Below are 15,699 nucleotides of genomic sequence, written 5' to 3'. Positions count from 1 at the left end.
TCCAACACTAGCATCTCCAAATCATGACTACCTTTCTGATCAAAACAACCCTTTCAAACCATTACTGCATTTTCATACCTTATTAACCTTTGCTGCAAGCAGTGTTTAGGCCTAGTACCTCTGACTTGGTGTCAATATTATCCCCATCAAGTCTCCACGAAAGATTATAATATTAATCAACCCTTACTAACCACCTCCTGGACCTAATCCCCCAATTAGTATGTACCCGTTAAATATCTTTTAACGGGATCATTATCCCGGTAAGAAACTAACTGACAAAACAGCGTTCATGAAATTGCATGAATGAATGAAACTCATCCCAGCAAATAGTAAGTAAATCTCACAACTCAGCTGCAGTAATCAGTTTAATATCCTTTGTTTTTTTATTAACTGTAGGTTCAATTTTAACTTATTTAATGCATATAGGCCTAGTACTTTTACTAAGATGTACAAACTTAAAAGACAAAAGGATTAACACCTCTTAATTATGCAAACAGACTGGACAGACACTCTTAATCCCATCAGAAGTAGCAGCTAGCATTTAGCACATTTTAAGCTATCTGTCTCTCAGGACAGAAGCCCATCAAACCTTTGTATACAACAGATTAAACAATGTAATACCATTGTAATGGAATTTTAATATATGTAAGAACTGTGTAAAAAGAGGCTCGTGTAAGAACTGTATTTCAGAATTCTACTGCCGCCTCGAACTTGTGCTGTGATTGCTGAATAAAAGAAGCTATTTTTACCACTAACTGATTTCAGTTATTATTTGAACATGATCCCACACTGTGCAAAAGCAAAATGGAACATACTTCAAGGCATTTCCTCCTGTATAACACTCAACATATGGGAAGCAAAAGCAGAAAACTGTTTACTGTTCCATTGTTGGTCACCAGTTCCTCGAGCAGCTGCTTATTTTCCAAAGAATTGAATAGGAATTCCTGGTCCTATTCCCAGAGGAGCTGGATTGCAACCTCACATATACAACAAAGCCAGGTGGGTTGCAGATCCTTCAGTACAGCCTTTTTTTCACCCAAGACTTTTCCCAGAGTTCAATCTTGACCAAAATAGGACTTCAGGTCAATCACATCCTTGTCCAGCCCAAACCAGGATTCCTGCCTTTTGACAGACTTCCTCATCTTACAGAAGAAATGAATGTGAGCCTTGTTCATTTACCACAATAACCTCAGAATCAACGGACCAAGTCCTGGAACCATTCAACCTTCATCATCAAACTGTAGAAGTGCCAGCATTATGCATGGAGTAGAATAAGCTCTATCATACTCGGCAGTGGCTTCAGTACAGCAACATGAAAGTTGATGGAATATGAAAGATGAATGGACAGGAATTTTAAAGGCTGTTGATTTTGGATTATCCTACTTTCACACTGCTACTGAAGCCACTTGAGTGCAAATGCAGACATATCAAATCAGAGGAACTGACCGGGGCCATCATCTTCCCATGGCTGCAGGGCATCAGAGCGATCATTTAACACTACCATCGGTGCCAGGCAGTTTGCGGATTGTAAAGTTCCTTGGCTAAACGGTTCAGATAAAATCCCCTCTAGGATTGTGTGTTTTAATATATCCTCTGGTCCTCATTAGTTACAAATAATCAATTTAAGTTGAAATGTTGAGATTTGTTTGAATGTATATCTTGCTGCTCACCATGTGACAGATAGACTGATACATCATTACTTAACCAATAATTGCTGTGCAGCAGTAAAATGTAGCACCATGGATATACATTTTCATTAAAATTACTTCCCATTTCTTTGTGAATAATATAACCATATAACATCCCACTTTAAGTAGTAGAATGTAGTGCCTTTATCTTGTAGGGGTTTTGCTTCAGTCACTTAGTGCATATGTGCGTTTTGTCTCTATGGTTGGAGAAGTCATGCATAATGATACCAATGTTGTGTCACTTGCTCATGACTTTATTAATGTTGCACCACTTGTTAATAAAGCTGTTGATATTGTCTCACTGGTTAATGATGTTGTTGCTGTTGGTCATGATTGTTTCTGTTTTTCCAGCTCAGATGCTGATCAAATATGCACAGTGCTCCTTCTTAATTGCTTACTAGTTTTATGATAGTCCTATGATGTAGGACCTTGAAGTCTCAACTTCACCAATTATTTGAAAATATTCTCTCTCTCTAGGCAGCTGACTTTTATTCTTAGCAGTCATTAAAAGAAAGTCCAGACCATCATGTAGTGTTGATTATGGAGTCACATATGATTATCTGTCTGTTTAATATTGATAGTTGCTGTGCTTGATTGGTTAAACTTTGGTGTGGACTGTGGAAAGAGCTGGAAAATTCAGTTGCTAACATGGAGCATTCATTTGGAATCAGAGTCAATAAAACCTATTTCAAACATATGAGATCTCTGCACTGATTTGAGTTGTAAAATATGCAATACAACCATCTTCAAATAACGTAGTGTGAGAAACGAAGCTCACTGCCAAATAATTTGAGTCCGAGTCAAATTCCGTAGCAGTCTTTATTCATACGTTCTTGCAAGAGCCGGTGTCCAAAACGTAGGCACACCCCTGAACAATATTAGTGCATTTTTATACAATTTCTGTGAGTCTCTCTGTACTTCCCCTTTTACTTCATACATGACAGTTGCAGTTGCTCTGTGCAGCTGCTAATCTAATCGGTCTACCACATCCGTCTGTGGCCTGTTGTTAGCGTGCAACCCCCCCCCACCCACCCCCACCTTGATAGCTGAGTCTTATCACTTCTGCTGAAGCAACATTGAGTCTTATGACTTCTGAGTATGTGACTTCTGCAGAAGCAACACTTACACACATTTTCCACAGTAGTGCTTTTGTTTGCCGAGCTGGTGTGTTTTTCTGTAAATGTTCCGTCACCTTGCTAGGTGACATCATCAATGTGTCTTTGATAAGGTGTTGGTGCTCTGTCCTGCCTGTATTTATATGTCTCTGTTTGTTGGTACTTGCAGTTCTGTATCTGAGTGGTTTATATACAGGGTCTATAAATCAATGTGTCTATTGATTGAGTTCCGGTTGGAGTGCTAGGCTTCAAGGAATTCCCTTAAAATAGCTTAGTTAGAAAATAAACCTATGCTTATGGAATTAGTAGTTTTGTTTAGATCACTTGAAAGATAAATAGTGCACCAAAGATAAAAACGGGTGGTCTATCTAATTTATCCTCCAACAATGTAAATTACCCACATACACCCCTCCACCTACTGTAAGTGGAATTTTTATTTTAGTACTTTCAAAGACTTCTCATTGTGAAGGGTTAAATTTTTTGAAAAATAATAAACAGTCTTTGGTTTGAGTTTGCTGGTTTTTCAGCTCATCTTCTCCACAAAGAGGAATCTGCACATAGCACTAAGTTCAACAGCCTGGATATGGCACTTGGGATCTCTGTAATGTTCCCCAGTCACACTGTCATTTAACTAAGTTGAGCAGTAAAAGCTGTCCTCCAGATCAAACAGGATATGATTTCATCATAGAGGAGTCAGTGGTGATGCTGAACCCTAGAGGATTAATCGGTGGAAAGATGCACAACTGTAACACTCTTTAAAGTCTGTAATTTATAGAACTTATCCAATTGCCTCATGGTGCATTACAGCACCTGAATAGCACTAATATTACATAGTACCTGCACAAAATGCATATTGCATGGCAGAAATATGTAGCCATTTTCCTCCTTAAAGAAAAAGAGCTATGTTGCTCAGTCTATTTACAGGCTTCTTTTTTGCTTTCACTGTTGTATGAGCTTATTTGTGCACTATTAACTATTTTGCAGAGTTTCAGAAAACATTTCCAGGCTCCAAAGGGTCTGTGGAACTCAACTTGAGAAACACACTGCCATATTCCCCTGATTCTGAAAGACACGTGTTCCATCTTCATTTTTACGAAAAATGACTTTTATACTTCTGCTATCAAATTAGTTCTTTAGAAAGAGTCTACATTTTTTCCTATCTGTAAAATTGCAACACAGGAAAAATATTAAGTAATAAACAAAAATAAGTGAGTGATTTCATTTCTAAAACGATACTTTTTTGTAGGTGTAATGCATTTTATGACCCAAGGTAATCTTAGAATGACTGCAGGCGATATTTCAAGGCAGTCATTAATAACTCACGGTCCCATGGGCAAATAAGCAAAGTCAACAGTAGTGCCCTGCCTGAAGTCAAAGAAAGGCCATTGACCCTCCCCCACCCAACACGCAATACTGCAAGTTAATGTAGGCAAGACCCCTGTGCCTCTTAGTCCAAATAGACATGAGGGATCAAGACAAATTGCGTCGACCATTGATCAGATGTTACACTCAGTGTATACAGAGCCATGGGCAGAAACCAAATGTTCCAAGGTTTGGTTCTTTAAACATTGTGCTTTAAAAATCTGCAGTGAGTTCACAATGTGCCCCTTGCAAACTTTTAAAAATGTGATTTCAAAATGTTTCACACTGAAATATTTTATTCAACCTCTGGTAAAAATAAAGTTGTCATTTTTTCACAGCAGGATCTCAATTTGCATTCTATTAATGAGACTCCTGCCCCCCCCCAACCCCACCCCACCCTGTCCCCAAACTAGCAATGTTAAAAGCTCAGTTTTATCAATGCAGCCATAAATGGAAGTGTTCCATTTGAGCTACATCCCAGTGGTATTTTCTCAGACTGCGAGAATTAAAATCACCTTATAACCTCCCTGTAAATGGAAGCTGGACTTGAAATACTAAACCGTAAACTGAGGTACTCGTTGAAGCAAAAAGTATATATTGACATGGATTTTATTGCCACTGGGTTGCAAATATGTTTCTTACAAGCATCATAACAAATTCATTAAAATTAGAATTTTCCTAATGCATAGCAAGACCCGGCTCAGACCAGGTTTGGTGTGGGAAGGGGGTTGTTAAATTGCTTGTTAAAATTGGCTACTGTATTTCTGTTGTGCACTTCAATTAAATTTCTCACACACAGCTTCTCATTCAATAACTCTATTGTCCGCATAACTTTTATGTTCATTCTGTTTGGCGCCTTTTTTTCTCCTTCATTCTGATTTCTTGACGATTCCTCCAAGCAGCTATAATTTCATCATCATCGTCACTGCTGTTTCCCGATACAGACTTCATTCCTTTCTTTGCAGTAGGATTCTCAAGGTCATGGTTATTCCTTTTTACACTGCCCTGTTCCTCTGTATTTGCAAAGCTCTGGTTAAATGTTCTCTTTGGATAGGTCTCCAAGGTATCATCATGGTCATAAGCATTTAGTCCTGTCTCTGAATGATGCAAACAGGACCTCCTGGGGAAAAGAGAAGTTGTTGCTTGGTCTGAGGTGTGAAAACCAACATTTGGATATGAATGTTTCATTTTGCTAGGTTCTTCAGCCATTGGCCTTTGAACACTGTACACAGGTGATGGGGTGGAATACTTCAATTTAGTTAAATTATTACCATCAATATTTGACCTGTAGGCTGAAGCAAATTCTCGAGATGTACTTTCTTCAGAGTCTGTCGCTGATGTTTTCAAATCAACATACTTTATAACATCCAATGAAGATGAACCTTTTGTCACATCCAATTGGTGTTTTGGCAATGACTCAGTTATAGGTTCACGGGGATAAGAATTTGAAGTGAGCCTTTTTTCTTTATTCATAATCTGGTCATATGCTAAGGTTTTGCTGTCCATGGAGACTTCCTTAATGTCACTGAGCCATTTCTGTATATTGGTAGCTGATTTTGGAGAACTGCTGCCAGTGTATGAATGATTACCTGAAATATTGGATATTGCATCAAACTTATCTGTTCTTGAATTGGAAAAACTCCCTGAGTTTGTTTCAACCAAAAATTCATCTTCACTTTCATCCTTCTTCTTCTTTTTAAACATTGTACTACGTTTATTGTCAAAAGCAACCTTTTCTTTTTGATATGCATCAATTTTATCTTTCATTTCACTTTTCATTTCCTTGTTCCTGCGGTCCAACGTTTTAAGATTAACTTCATCAGCGAACAAACTGTAAAGTGGTTTGCTTGTTTTTGTGATCTTCTCTTTTGAGTTGAACCCTTCAGACTTGAAGCTAGACAAGCTGCTGCATGACAAGACAGACTGGGCATCTGTGCTGCGAGTGGTTTTAGGTCCCAGCAGAGAACCAGCACAGGCATTTCCAGATTGCATGCTGAGAAGTGATATTTTGTCATCATCTGTGCATCTTGCAGTAGCTCCTTGTTGGAGGTTTTTTTCTGTTGGGACAGCACCAATGATCTCATTTTGTTTTAGTGCAATTTGCTCACTAACCACAGAAGCAATCCAATCTTGAATGCTGGAAAGTGAAACAGTGGCATCAGCATTCACTTGCAATGGTGGCACAGGGACTGCAGTGGCTGAGGCAGTTCTGGCTCTGGACATTGATGTTCCACTACTCTGCATGCTTAATATAGAAGCAGCATCATCACTTACACTCCTATCAGACATTCTGCACCCAAAAATAGACAGTGGAATGCTTCCACTGATAGAACTCTCTGTCTCACATTCTGATAAGGACTTACTCTCTTCCAATGTTCGTTTGGAACGTTCCAAGACCTCAGCACGCCTTTGCTTAATTCTCTTGGATGTAATATCTTCATCTTTTACCAAGTTAATTATCTCATTTTTATTTTCAGTGCCCAGCTTTTTCTGATGTTTCAACTTCCAGCTTTGATAAGCAGTCAGGTTGACATCAGCAAGTGATTTTAGTTCTTTTTCCTTTCCCTCCTCACTTTCATCAGGGTTATTCTCATCATCTGCTTTGGAATCCTTTTTATTCCATCCAAATTGTATCCGTTTGACACGCCACCTTTCTAGAGGGGTCAGTTTGTCTTTGTTGTTCTTGCAGAAGTTGAACAGAGAACTAGTTTCTGAGAATCTAGAACTTTCTTCGTCTGGGTCTCTTCTTTTCTCACCATAGCTAAAAGAAGCAATGCTACTGCTATCATCACCTCTTGCAGCTTTCTTGCTGATCTCAAGTAATCGTTCATCCCACATATCCCATGTGCTAGCTTCAGTGGACAAGGAGTCATTTCGAGTCCTCCTTGGCTTGTTTAAATATTCCTCTAAACGTTGTTGAAGAAGCTCACTGTCAAGACTGCCAACACTTGTTGTGTCATCTTGTTTACTCTCAAGATATTGACTGCTTCCTGTAATAGATTCTCTACCTTCTTCACTATTGCTCAATTGTTCAAGCTGCCAAACCGGATCCAGCTGAAACTTTTCATTCTTGCTTTGCCATTCCCTAATTAACCAATCCACATCATTTGCTTCCTCAAGATCTTCAGGAAGTTTGGGTCTATCCTCTCTTGGTTTTTTGGTTCGTTCCTTTGGTGACAAACCTTGTTTTGCTCTCCACTCTTCATAAATCCTTTCTTCTTCAGCTTCATCAATTAATGATGGCCTTTTGGAAGCAACATTTGATTTTGCCACAGAACTCATTAAACTATTCGCAATTAAACTGGTTGTGTCCTCCTCTTCCACCATGATAGAATGTGCCTTCGCTCCCATAATGCTTTGTGCCTCCTCTTCAGCCACAGAAACAGAATGGGCCTTTGCTTCTATGACAGAGCATTGGCTTAGAGTCTCATCATCATCATCAAGATCATATTGACAACGCTCATCCAAAAGGTTTTCATTTAATTCCCGAAGCTGCATCAAGAATCCTTCATTTGGGAAGATTGGACGTTTTTTACGTAGAGTCATTAAAGCCTCCATGATTGTCATATGGTGGAAGATCATAAGGTACGCTGTCACTAGGGCTGCTGATCGACTGACTCCCATGACACTGCAAACTAAAACTTTACCTGTGGAAGTGCAAAAAAGTGACTTTCAATGTTAAACTACTTCTCTTGTTATATTATTATTAATGCATGGAACAGATATATTTCCATTTGGGAACCAATAATATAAGAAGGAAAAGATTAATCTCCTGAAGGCAGAAGTTACATAGTTTTGGAATATAGGAATAGTAGGATAAAACACAAAATAAAGGGAAAGCATGTGGTAAATAAAGTTGGTGAGTTGAAAGCACAGGTTGCCACAGGGAACCATCATTTAATGGTAATCTCAAAGAAGGGTAGATCCTATACTTGTAATTCCTGGATACAAAGTTTTCTAAAAAGATTTTGAAATTGTGTCCTGTTTAGCAAGATCTGAATCATTAATATATATCAGGAAAAACAAGAGTCCCAACAATGACACAAAGGGAGCTCACTCACATACTTTCCATTCCCAGAGTTGGAAAACCATCCACTAAGTGGTGATGCCATAACTGGAGTATTGTGTGCAGTTCTGGTCACCACATTACAGGAAGGACATAATTGCTCTGGAGACAGTACGAAGAAGATTTACTCGAATGTTGCCAGGGCTGGGGAATTTAGCTACGAGGAGAGACTTGAGAGGTTGGGGTTGATTTTCTTTCTAACAGAAGACTGAGGGGTAACATGATTGAGGTATAAAAATATGCGAGGGGCAGTGAGAGGGCAAACAGGAGGAACCTGTTTCCCTTGACAGAGAATTCAAAAACTAGAGGTCACAGATTCAAGCTAAATGGCAGAAGGATTCGAGCGGATGTGAGGAAAAGTGCTCACGCAGAGAGTGGTGTGTGTGTGGAATTTGCTGCCTGAGTTGGTGGTGGAGGCACAGACCCTAAATGTTTTTAAAAAGTATCTGGATCTGCACCTTAACTGATGTAAGCCGCAGGGCTATGGGCGGTGTGCAGGAAGATGGGATTAGAAAAGACATCTGGGTGATTTGAGTCAGCATGGTCAAGATAGGTTGAATGGCCCCCTTTGTGCTGTATCATTTCTATAGATACTATGGTTTCTAAGTATTACTCACTGTTTCCTGTAACTCAGCCAGTTTGGAACCATGTTGTTCCTGTCCCTTTTATTCTGTGAGCTGTAAATTTGCTCATAGGTCTATTGTGCGGTACTTTATCAAATGCCTTGCTGGAATGCATCTACAGCATATTAACAACAATATCCCAATCAACACTCTCTGTTACCTCTTCAGAAAACTCTAGCAAGTTAGTTAAATAAGATTTTTCCTTAAGAAATCCATGCAGGCTCCATTTTATTAAGCTGCATGTGACTATTAATTTTGTACTGAAATATTGTTTCTAGAAGTTCCCAAAAAGCAAAGACTGTGGTGAGATCTGATTGAAAGTCTTCTTCACTATCCTATCTACCTGCGACTCCACTTTCAAGGAGCTATGAATCTGCACTCAAGGTCTCGTTGTTCAGCAACACTCCCTAGGACCTTACCATTAAGTGTATAAGATTTGCTTTCCCAAAATGCACCACCTCGCATTTATCTGAATTAAACTCCATCTTCCACTTCTCTGTCCATTGGCCCATCTGGTCAAGATCCTGTTGTAATCTGAGGTAACCCTCTTCGTTGTCCACTACAACTCCAATTTTGGTGTCATCTGCAAACTTACTAACTGTACCTCTTATGCTCGCAACCAAATCATTTATATAAATGACAAAAAGTAGAGGATCTAGCATCGATCCTTGTGGTACTCCACTGGTCACAGGCCTCCAGTCTGAAAAACAACCCTCCACCATCACCCTCTGTCTTCAACCTTTGAGCCAGTTCTGTATCCAAATGGCTAGTTCTCCTGTATTCCATGAGATCTAACTTTGCCAATCAGTCTCCCATGGGGAACCTTGTCGAACATCTTACTGAAGTCCATTTAGATCACATCTACCGCACTGCCCTCATCAATCCTCTTTGTTACTTCTTCAAAAAACTCAATCAAGTTTGTGAGACATGATTTCCCACACACAAAGCCATTTTGACGATCCCTGATCAATCCTTGCCTTTCCAAATACATGTACATTCTGTCCCTCAGGATTCCCTCCAACAATTTGCCCACCACCGAGGTCAGGCTCACCGGTCTATAGTTCCCTGGCTTATCCTTACCACCCTTCTTAAACAGTGGCACCATGTTTGCCAACCTCCAGTCTTCTGGCACCTCACCTGTGACTATCGATGATACAAATATCTCAGCAAGAGGCCCAGCAATCACTTCTCTAGCTTCACACAGAGTTTTCGGGTACACCTGATCAGGTCTTGAGGATTTATCCACCTTTAACTGTTTCAAGACATTCAGCACGTCCTCCTGTGTAATCTGGACATTTTGCAAGATGTCACCATCTATTTCCCTACAGTCTATATCTTCCATATCCTTTTCCACAGTGAATACTGATGCAAAATACTCATTTAGTATCTCCCCCATTTTCTGTGGCTCCACACAAAGGCCGCCATGCTGATCTTTGCGGGGCCCTATTTTCTCCCTAGTTACCCTTTTGTCCTTAATGTATTTGTAAAAACCCTTTGGATTCTCCTTAATTCTATTTGATAAAACTATCTCATGTCCCCTTTTTACCCTCCTGATTTCCCTCTTAAGTATACTCCTACTTCCTTTATACGCTTCTAAGGATTCACTCGATCTATCCTGTCTATACCTTACATATGCTTCCTTCTTTTTCTTAACCAAACCCTCAATTTCTTTAGTCATCCAGCATTCTCTATACCTACCAGCCTTTCCTTTCACCCTGACAGGAATATACTTTCTCTGGATTCTCGTTATATCATTTCTGAAGGCTTCCTATTTTCCAGCTGTCCCTTTAGCTGCGAACATCTACCTCCAATCAGCTTTCAAGTTGTGGCTGTACAGGACATTGGTTAGGCCACTGTTGGAATATTGTGTGCAATTCTGGTCTTCCTATCAAAAAGATGTTGTGAAACTTGAAAGGGTTCAGAAAAGATTTACAAGGATGTTGCCAGGGTTGGAGGATTTGAGCTATAGGGAGAGGCTGAACAGATTGGGGCTGTTTTCTCTGGAGTGTCAGAGGCTGAGGGGTGACCTTATAGAGGTTTACAAAATTATGAGGGGCATGGATAGCGTAAATAGGCAAAGGTTTTTCCCTGGATTCGGGGAGTCCAGAACTAGAGGGCCTAGGTTTAGGGTGAGAGGAGAAAGATATAAAAGAGACCTATGTGGCAACGTTTTCACGGAGAGGGTGGTACGTGTATGGAATGAGCTGCCAGAGGAAGTGGTGTAGGCTGGTAAAATTGCAACATTTAAGAGGCATTTGGATGGGTATATAAATAGGAAGGGTTTGGAGGGATATGGGCCGGGTGCTGGCAGGTGGGACTAGATTGGGTTGGGACATCTGGTCGGCATGGACGGGTTGGACCGAACGGTCTGTTTTCATGCTGTACATCTCTATGACTCTATGAATGGAAACAGTAAATTGGGAGAAATTTTTTTCCATTTGTGAAAGTATGGTATGCCTTGCGTTTTTCCATAGCCCTCCAATTTTCCCCACTCAATTATGCTAACCTTTTGTACATCACATCTACCTTTCTTATTACTTCCTCAAAACATTTTTAAAAATCAGTGTCAAATGCATTCAAATATAGGAGAAGGTGGCACAGTAGTAATGTCACTAGGCTAGTAATACGGAAGGCAGAGCTGATATTTTAAGGATGTGAATTCAAACCACATCATAGTCTCTCGTGTAAAATCACAACCAAAGCATTGACTACCTCTGAAGCCATTTATTTTAACGCTCTAGGACGCTGGCCATCAGCTCCAGAGGACCTTTCAGGCTTTATGTCTAAGAGATTTTTCTGTTTTTCTGCAGCAGCAGCAGCAGCAGCAGCAGCAGCTCGAAGGGCGGGAGCTTGGATCAGGGGCCGGTCGCGAGCGGTGAGTCACTGATTTGAGTCTTTACATTTAACATCAGAGAACAGAGGTTTCTGGGAAATGAGGGATTTTTAAAAATTTCCCTCCACCTATGTATTCTAAACCCGACACCCTACATTTGTAGGGCCTCCCACCCAACCACCTCCTCTAACCTTAAACACAAGGGATACATCAGGTAAGCTTCTCTTCCTTTTTACTTTCTGATAAGGGGACTAGCAGGGATGGCAGGCAGGGAGAGGAATGTTCCTGCATGTTGTTTGAGATGAAGGATCCATTAGTGTCCCATCCAAGTACATCTGCAGGAAGTGCACCCAACTCTTGCTCCTCCAAGACCACGTTAGGGAACTGGAGCGGGAGCTGGGTGAACTTCAGATCATTCAGGAGGCAAAGGCTGTGATAGATAAGAGCTACAGGGAAGCAGTTACTCCTAGGCAAGAAGAGAGGTGGGTATCTGTTCAAAGGGAGAAAAACAGTCAGTCAGTGGAGGGATCCCCTATGGTCATTCCCCATAAAAGCAAGTATACCATTTTGGATACTGTTGGGAGTGGGGGGCACTTACCAGGGGCATGCAGTGGGGTACAGGTCTCTGGCACAGTCTGTCCCTGTTGCACAGAAGGGAAGGAGGGAAAGGAGGAGAGTGTTAGTCATTGGGGACTCAATAGTTAGAGGCTCAGTTAGAAGGTTTCTTGGGAACAAACAAAACTCACGATTGGTGTGTTGCTTCCCAGGTGCCAGGGTCCATGATGTCTCGGATCATGTCTTTGGGGTCCTGAAGGGAGTGGGTGACCAGCCCCAACTCATGGTCCACATAGGTACCAATGACATAGGTAGAAAGAGGGATAGGGATGTAAGGCAGGATTTCAGGGAGCTAGAGTGGAAGCTGAGAGCTAGAATAAACAGAGTTGTTATTCTGGTTTGTTACCCGTGCCACGTGAAAGCGAGGCAAGGAATAGGGAGAGATATTAGCTGAACATGTGACTGCAGGGATGGTGCAGGAGGAAGGGTTTGAGGTACATTGGTAATTGGGGCTCATTCTGGGGAAGGTGGGACTTGTACAAACAGGATGGTCTTCACTTGAACCAGAAGGGTACTAATATCCTGCGTGGGAAATTTGCTGGTGCTATTTGGGTGGGTTTAAACTAGCTCAGCAGGGGTATGGGAATCTGAGGTGTAGTAACAGTGCACAGGAGGATGAGAGTAGGGAGGGAATGGACAGGATTTCACAGTGACAGGAGTGTGCTGGCAGACAGCAAGCTGGATTGAAGTGTGTCTACTTCAACGCCAGAAATATCTGAAATACGGTAAATGAGCTTGCAGCATGGATAGGTACCTGGGACTTCGATGTTGTGGCCATTTCGGAGACATGGATAGAGCAGGGTCAGGAATGGATGTTGCAGGTTCCAGGGTTTAGACCTTTCATTAAGAACAGGCAAGGTGGTAAAAGAGGGGGAGGTGTGGCCTTGTTAGTCTAGGACAGCATAACGATGGCTAAAATAACTTTTGACAAGGACTTATCTACTGAGGTAGTATGGGCTGAGGTTAGAAACAGGAGAGGAGAGGTCACACTGCTGGGAGTTTTTTTATAGGCCTCTGCAGAGTTCCAGGGCTGTAGAGGAGAGGATTGGCAAAACGATTCTGGGTAGGAGTGAAAGGAACAAGGTGGTCATTATGGGAGACATTAATTTCCCCAACATTGACTGGAAATGCTAGAACTCTAGTACGTCGGATGGATCAGTTTTTGTCCAACGTGTGCAGGAGGGTTTCCTGACACAGTATGTCGAAGGGCCGACAGGAGGGGAGGCCACATTGAATCTGGTGCTTGGTAATGAACCAGGTCAGATGTTTGATTTAGTGGCAGGTGAGCACTTTGGAAAGAGTGACCATAATTCAGTTACATTTAGTTTAGCGATGGAAGGGGATAGGAACATACCACAAGTCAAGAGTTATCGTTGGGAGAGTGGTGCTGGAAAAGCACAGCAGTTCAGGCAGCATCTGAGGAGCAGGAAAATTGATGTTTCAGGCAAAAGCACTTCATCAGGAATAGAGGCAGAGTGCCTGCAGGGTGGAGAGATAAATGAGAGGAGGGTGGGGGTGGGGAGAAAGTAGCATAGAGTACAATAGGTGAATGGGGGTGGGGATGGAGGTGATAGGTCAGGGAGGAGGGTGGAGTGGATAGGTGGGAAGGAAGATAGGCAGGTAGGACAAGTCATGGGAACAGTGCTGAGCTGGAAGTTTGGAACTGGGGTGAGGTGGGGGAAGGGGAAATGAGGAAACTGGTGAATTCCACATTGATGCCCTGGGGTTGAAGTGTTCCAAGATGGAAGATGAGGTGTTCTTCCTCCAGGCGTCGGCTGGTGAGGGAGCGGCGGTGAAGGAGGCTCAGGACCTCCATGTTCTCGGCTGAGTGGGAGGGGGAGTTGAAATGTTGGGCCACAGGGCAATATGGTTGATTGGTGCAGGTGTCCCAGAGATGTTCCCTAAAGTTCTCTGCTTGGAGGCGTCCAGTCTCCCCAATGTACCGGAGACTGCATCGGGAGCAACGGGTACAATAAATGACATTGGTGGATGTGCAGGTAAGACTTTGATGGATGTGGAAGGCTCCTTTGGTGTCTTGGATGGAGGTGAGGGAGGAGGTGTGGGCAGACACAAGGAATCTGCAGAGTGATATAGTCAGGTTACAGGAGTGTGAAAAAAACTTGCCATATGGAATATAACATGGGGAAATATGAGATTATGCACTATGAAAGTGAGAATATAAGAACTGAATATTATTTAAGTAGGAAAAGACTGCAGAAAACTGCAGCACAGAGTGATGACGGTCCTAGTATATGAATTACAAAAAACTTGCATCCAAGTGTAGCACAGTGACTCAGTGGTTAGCACTGTTGCTTCACAGTGCCAGTGACCCAGGTTCAATTCCAACCTCAGGAGACTGTCTGTGTTGAGTTTGCACATTCTCCTCTGCGTGGGTTACAGGCTAAGGTAGACAGTGGGTCCGGCTGGGATGCTGGTCAGAGGGTTGATGTGGACATAATGGGCCAAGTGACCTGCTGCCAAACTGTAGGCATTCAAAGTTCCGTTAATGATAGGAAAGACAAATGAAATGTCTTTCCTATTTCAAAAGGAATGGAGTATAAAAATGTGAATGTTTTGTTTAAAACAAGCCACTGGTCAGAGTACAGCTGAAAAACTCAAGGAAGATATACCATGCTGGAGGTAGTCCAGAGACGTTTCATTAGTTTGATCCTGGGTATGGAGGGCTTTTATGAAGTGATGATGAGTAGATTGGGCCTATATTCATTGGGATTTAGGAGAATGACAAGAGACCTTATTGAAACATAAGATTCTTAGGAGATTTAACAAGAGTAGATATGGAAAGGTTGTTTTCTCTTGCAGGAGAGTCTAGGATGAGAGGGTATAATCTCAGTGTCAGGAGTCACCCATTTAAGACAGAGATGAGGAGGAATATTTTCTCTCAAAGTGGTGGATCAAATTCTTTCCCACGGAGGACTGTCAAGGCTATGTTGTTAAGTATATTCAAGGCTGAGATAAATTTTTAATCATAAAGGATTCAAGGTTTAGGGGGATAAAAAGAGAGGAAAGTGAAGTTGAGGATTTTGAGATCGGCCATGCTATCATTGATCAGCAGAGTCGACTTGATGGGCTGAATGTCCAACGTCTGTCCCTCTGCAACATTTCCTCTAATTTTTTTACCCAGTGTGTGGGCTCTGCAGCCTGTGAGTAGCAGTGACTTTAAAAACAGGAAACCGATGTAATGATTGCCATTCATAGGATACTAGAGTGCAGCTTAGAGGGAACATTGTTTAATGGTCTTATAGACTTACGTCTGGGCCAGATGTTCTGAGTTTGAGTCCCATGTCATAATAGTGTGTTCATAATGCAAGGCATAGAGGTTAATTGCCAGCTTGTAAATACTTCCAATGTGCCTGAGGATGTAAGAGTGAGAAAGTAT

The 15,699-nt window shown here is 41.7% G+C and overlaps 1 protein-coding gene across 4 annotated transcripts in view; it reads right to left on the bottom strand.

Annotated features, from left to right (window-relative positions):
- Positions 1–4,756: 4,756 nt before the first annotated feature.
- Positions 4,757–15,699, bottom strand: part of styxl2 (serine/threonine/tyrosine interacting like 2) — a 47,659-nt gene continuing 36,716 nt past the window's right edge. For all 4 annotated transcript variants that reach the window (XM_043701020.2, XM_043701021.2, XM_043701019.2 and 1 more), the window contains exon 6: positions 4,757–7,812. In XM_043701020.2, the coding sequence (XP_043556955.2) occupies positions 5,006–7,812 (2,807 nt within the window). In that variant the 3' untranslated portion in view covers positions 4,757–5,005. The remainder of the gene's footprint in view (positions 7,813–15,699) is intronic.

This window comes from Chiloscyllium plagiosum, unplaced genomic scaffold, assembly GCF_037043375.1.
Source record: "Chiloscyllium plagiosum isolate Xiang-an unplaced genomic scaffold, Cpla_swu_hap1 HiC_scaffold_12, whole genome shotgun sequence".
NCBI classification, from domain to species: Eukaryota; Metazoa; Chordata; class Chondrichthyes; order Orectolobiformes; family Hemiscylliidae; genus Chiloscyllium; species Chiloscyllium plagiosum.
The sequence above is the reverse complement of the archived record's forward strand: the minus strand, read 5'-3'. Positions and strand labels throughout refer to the sequence as shown.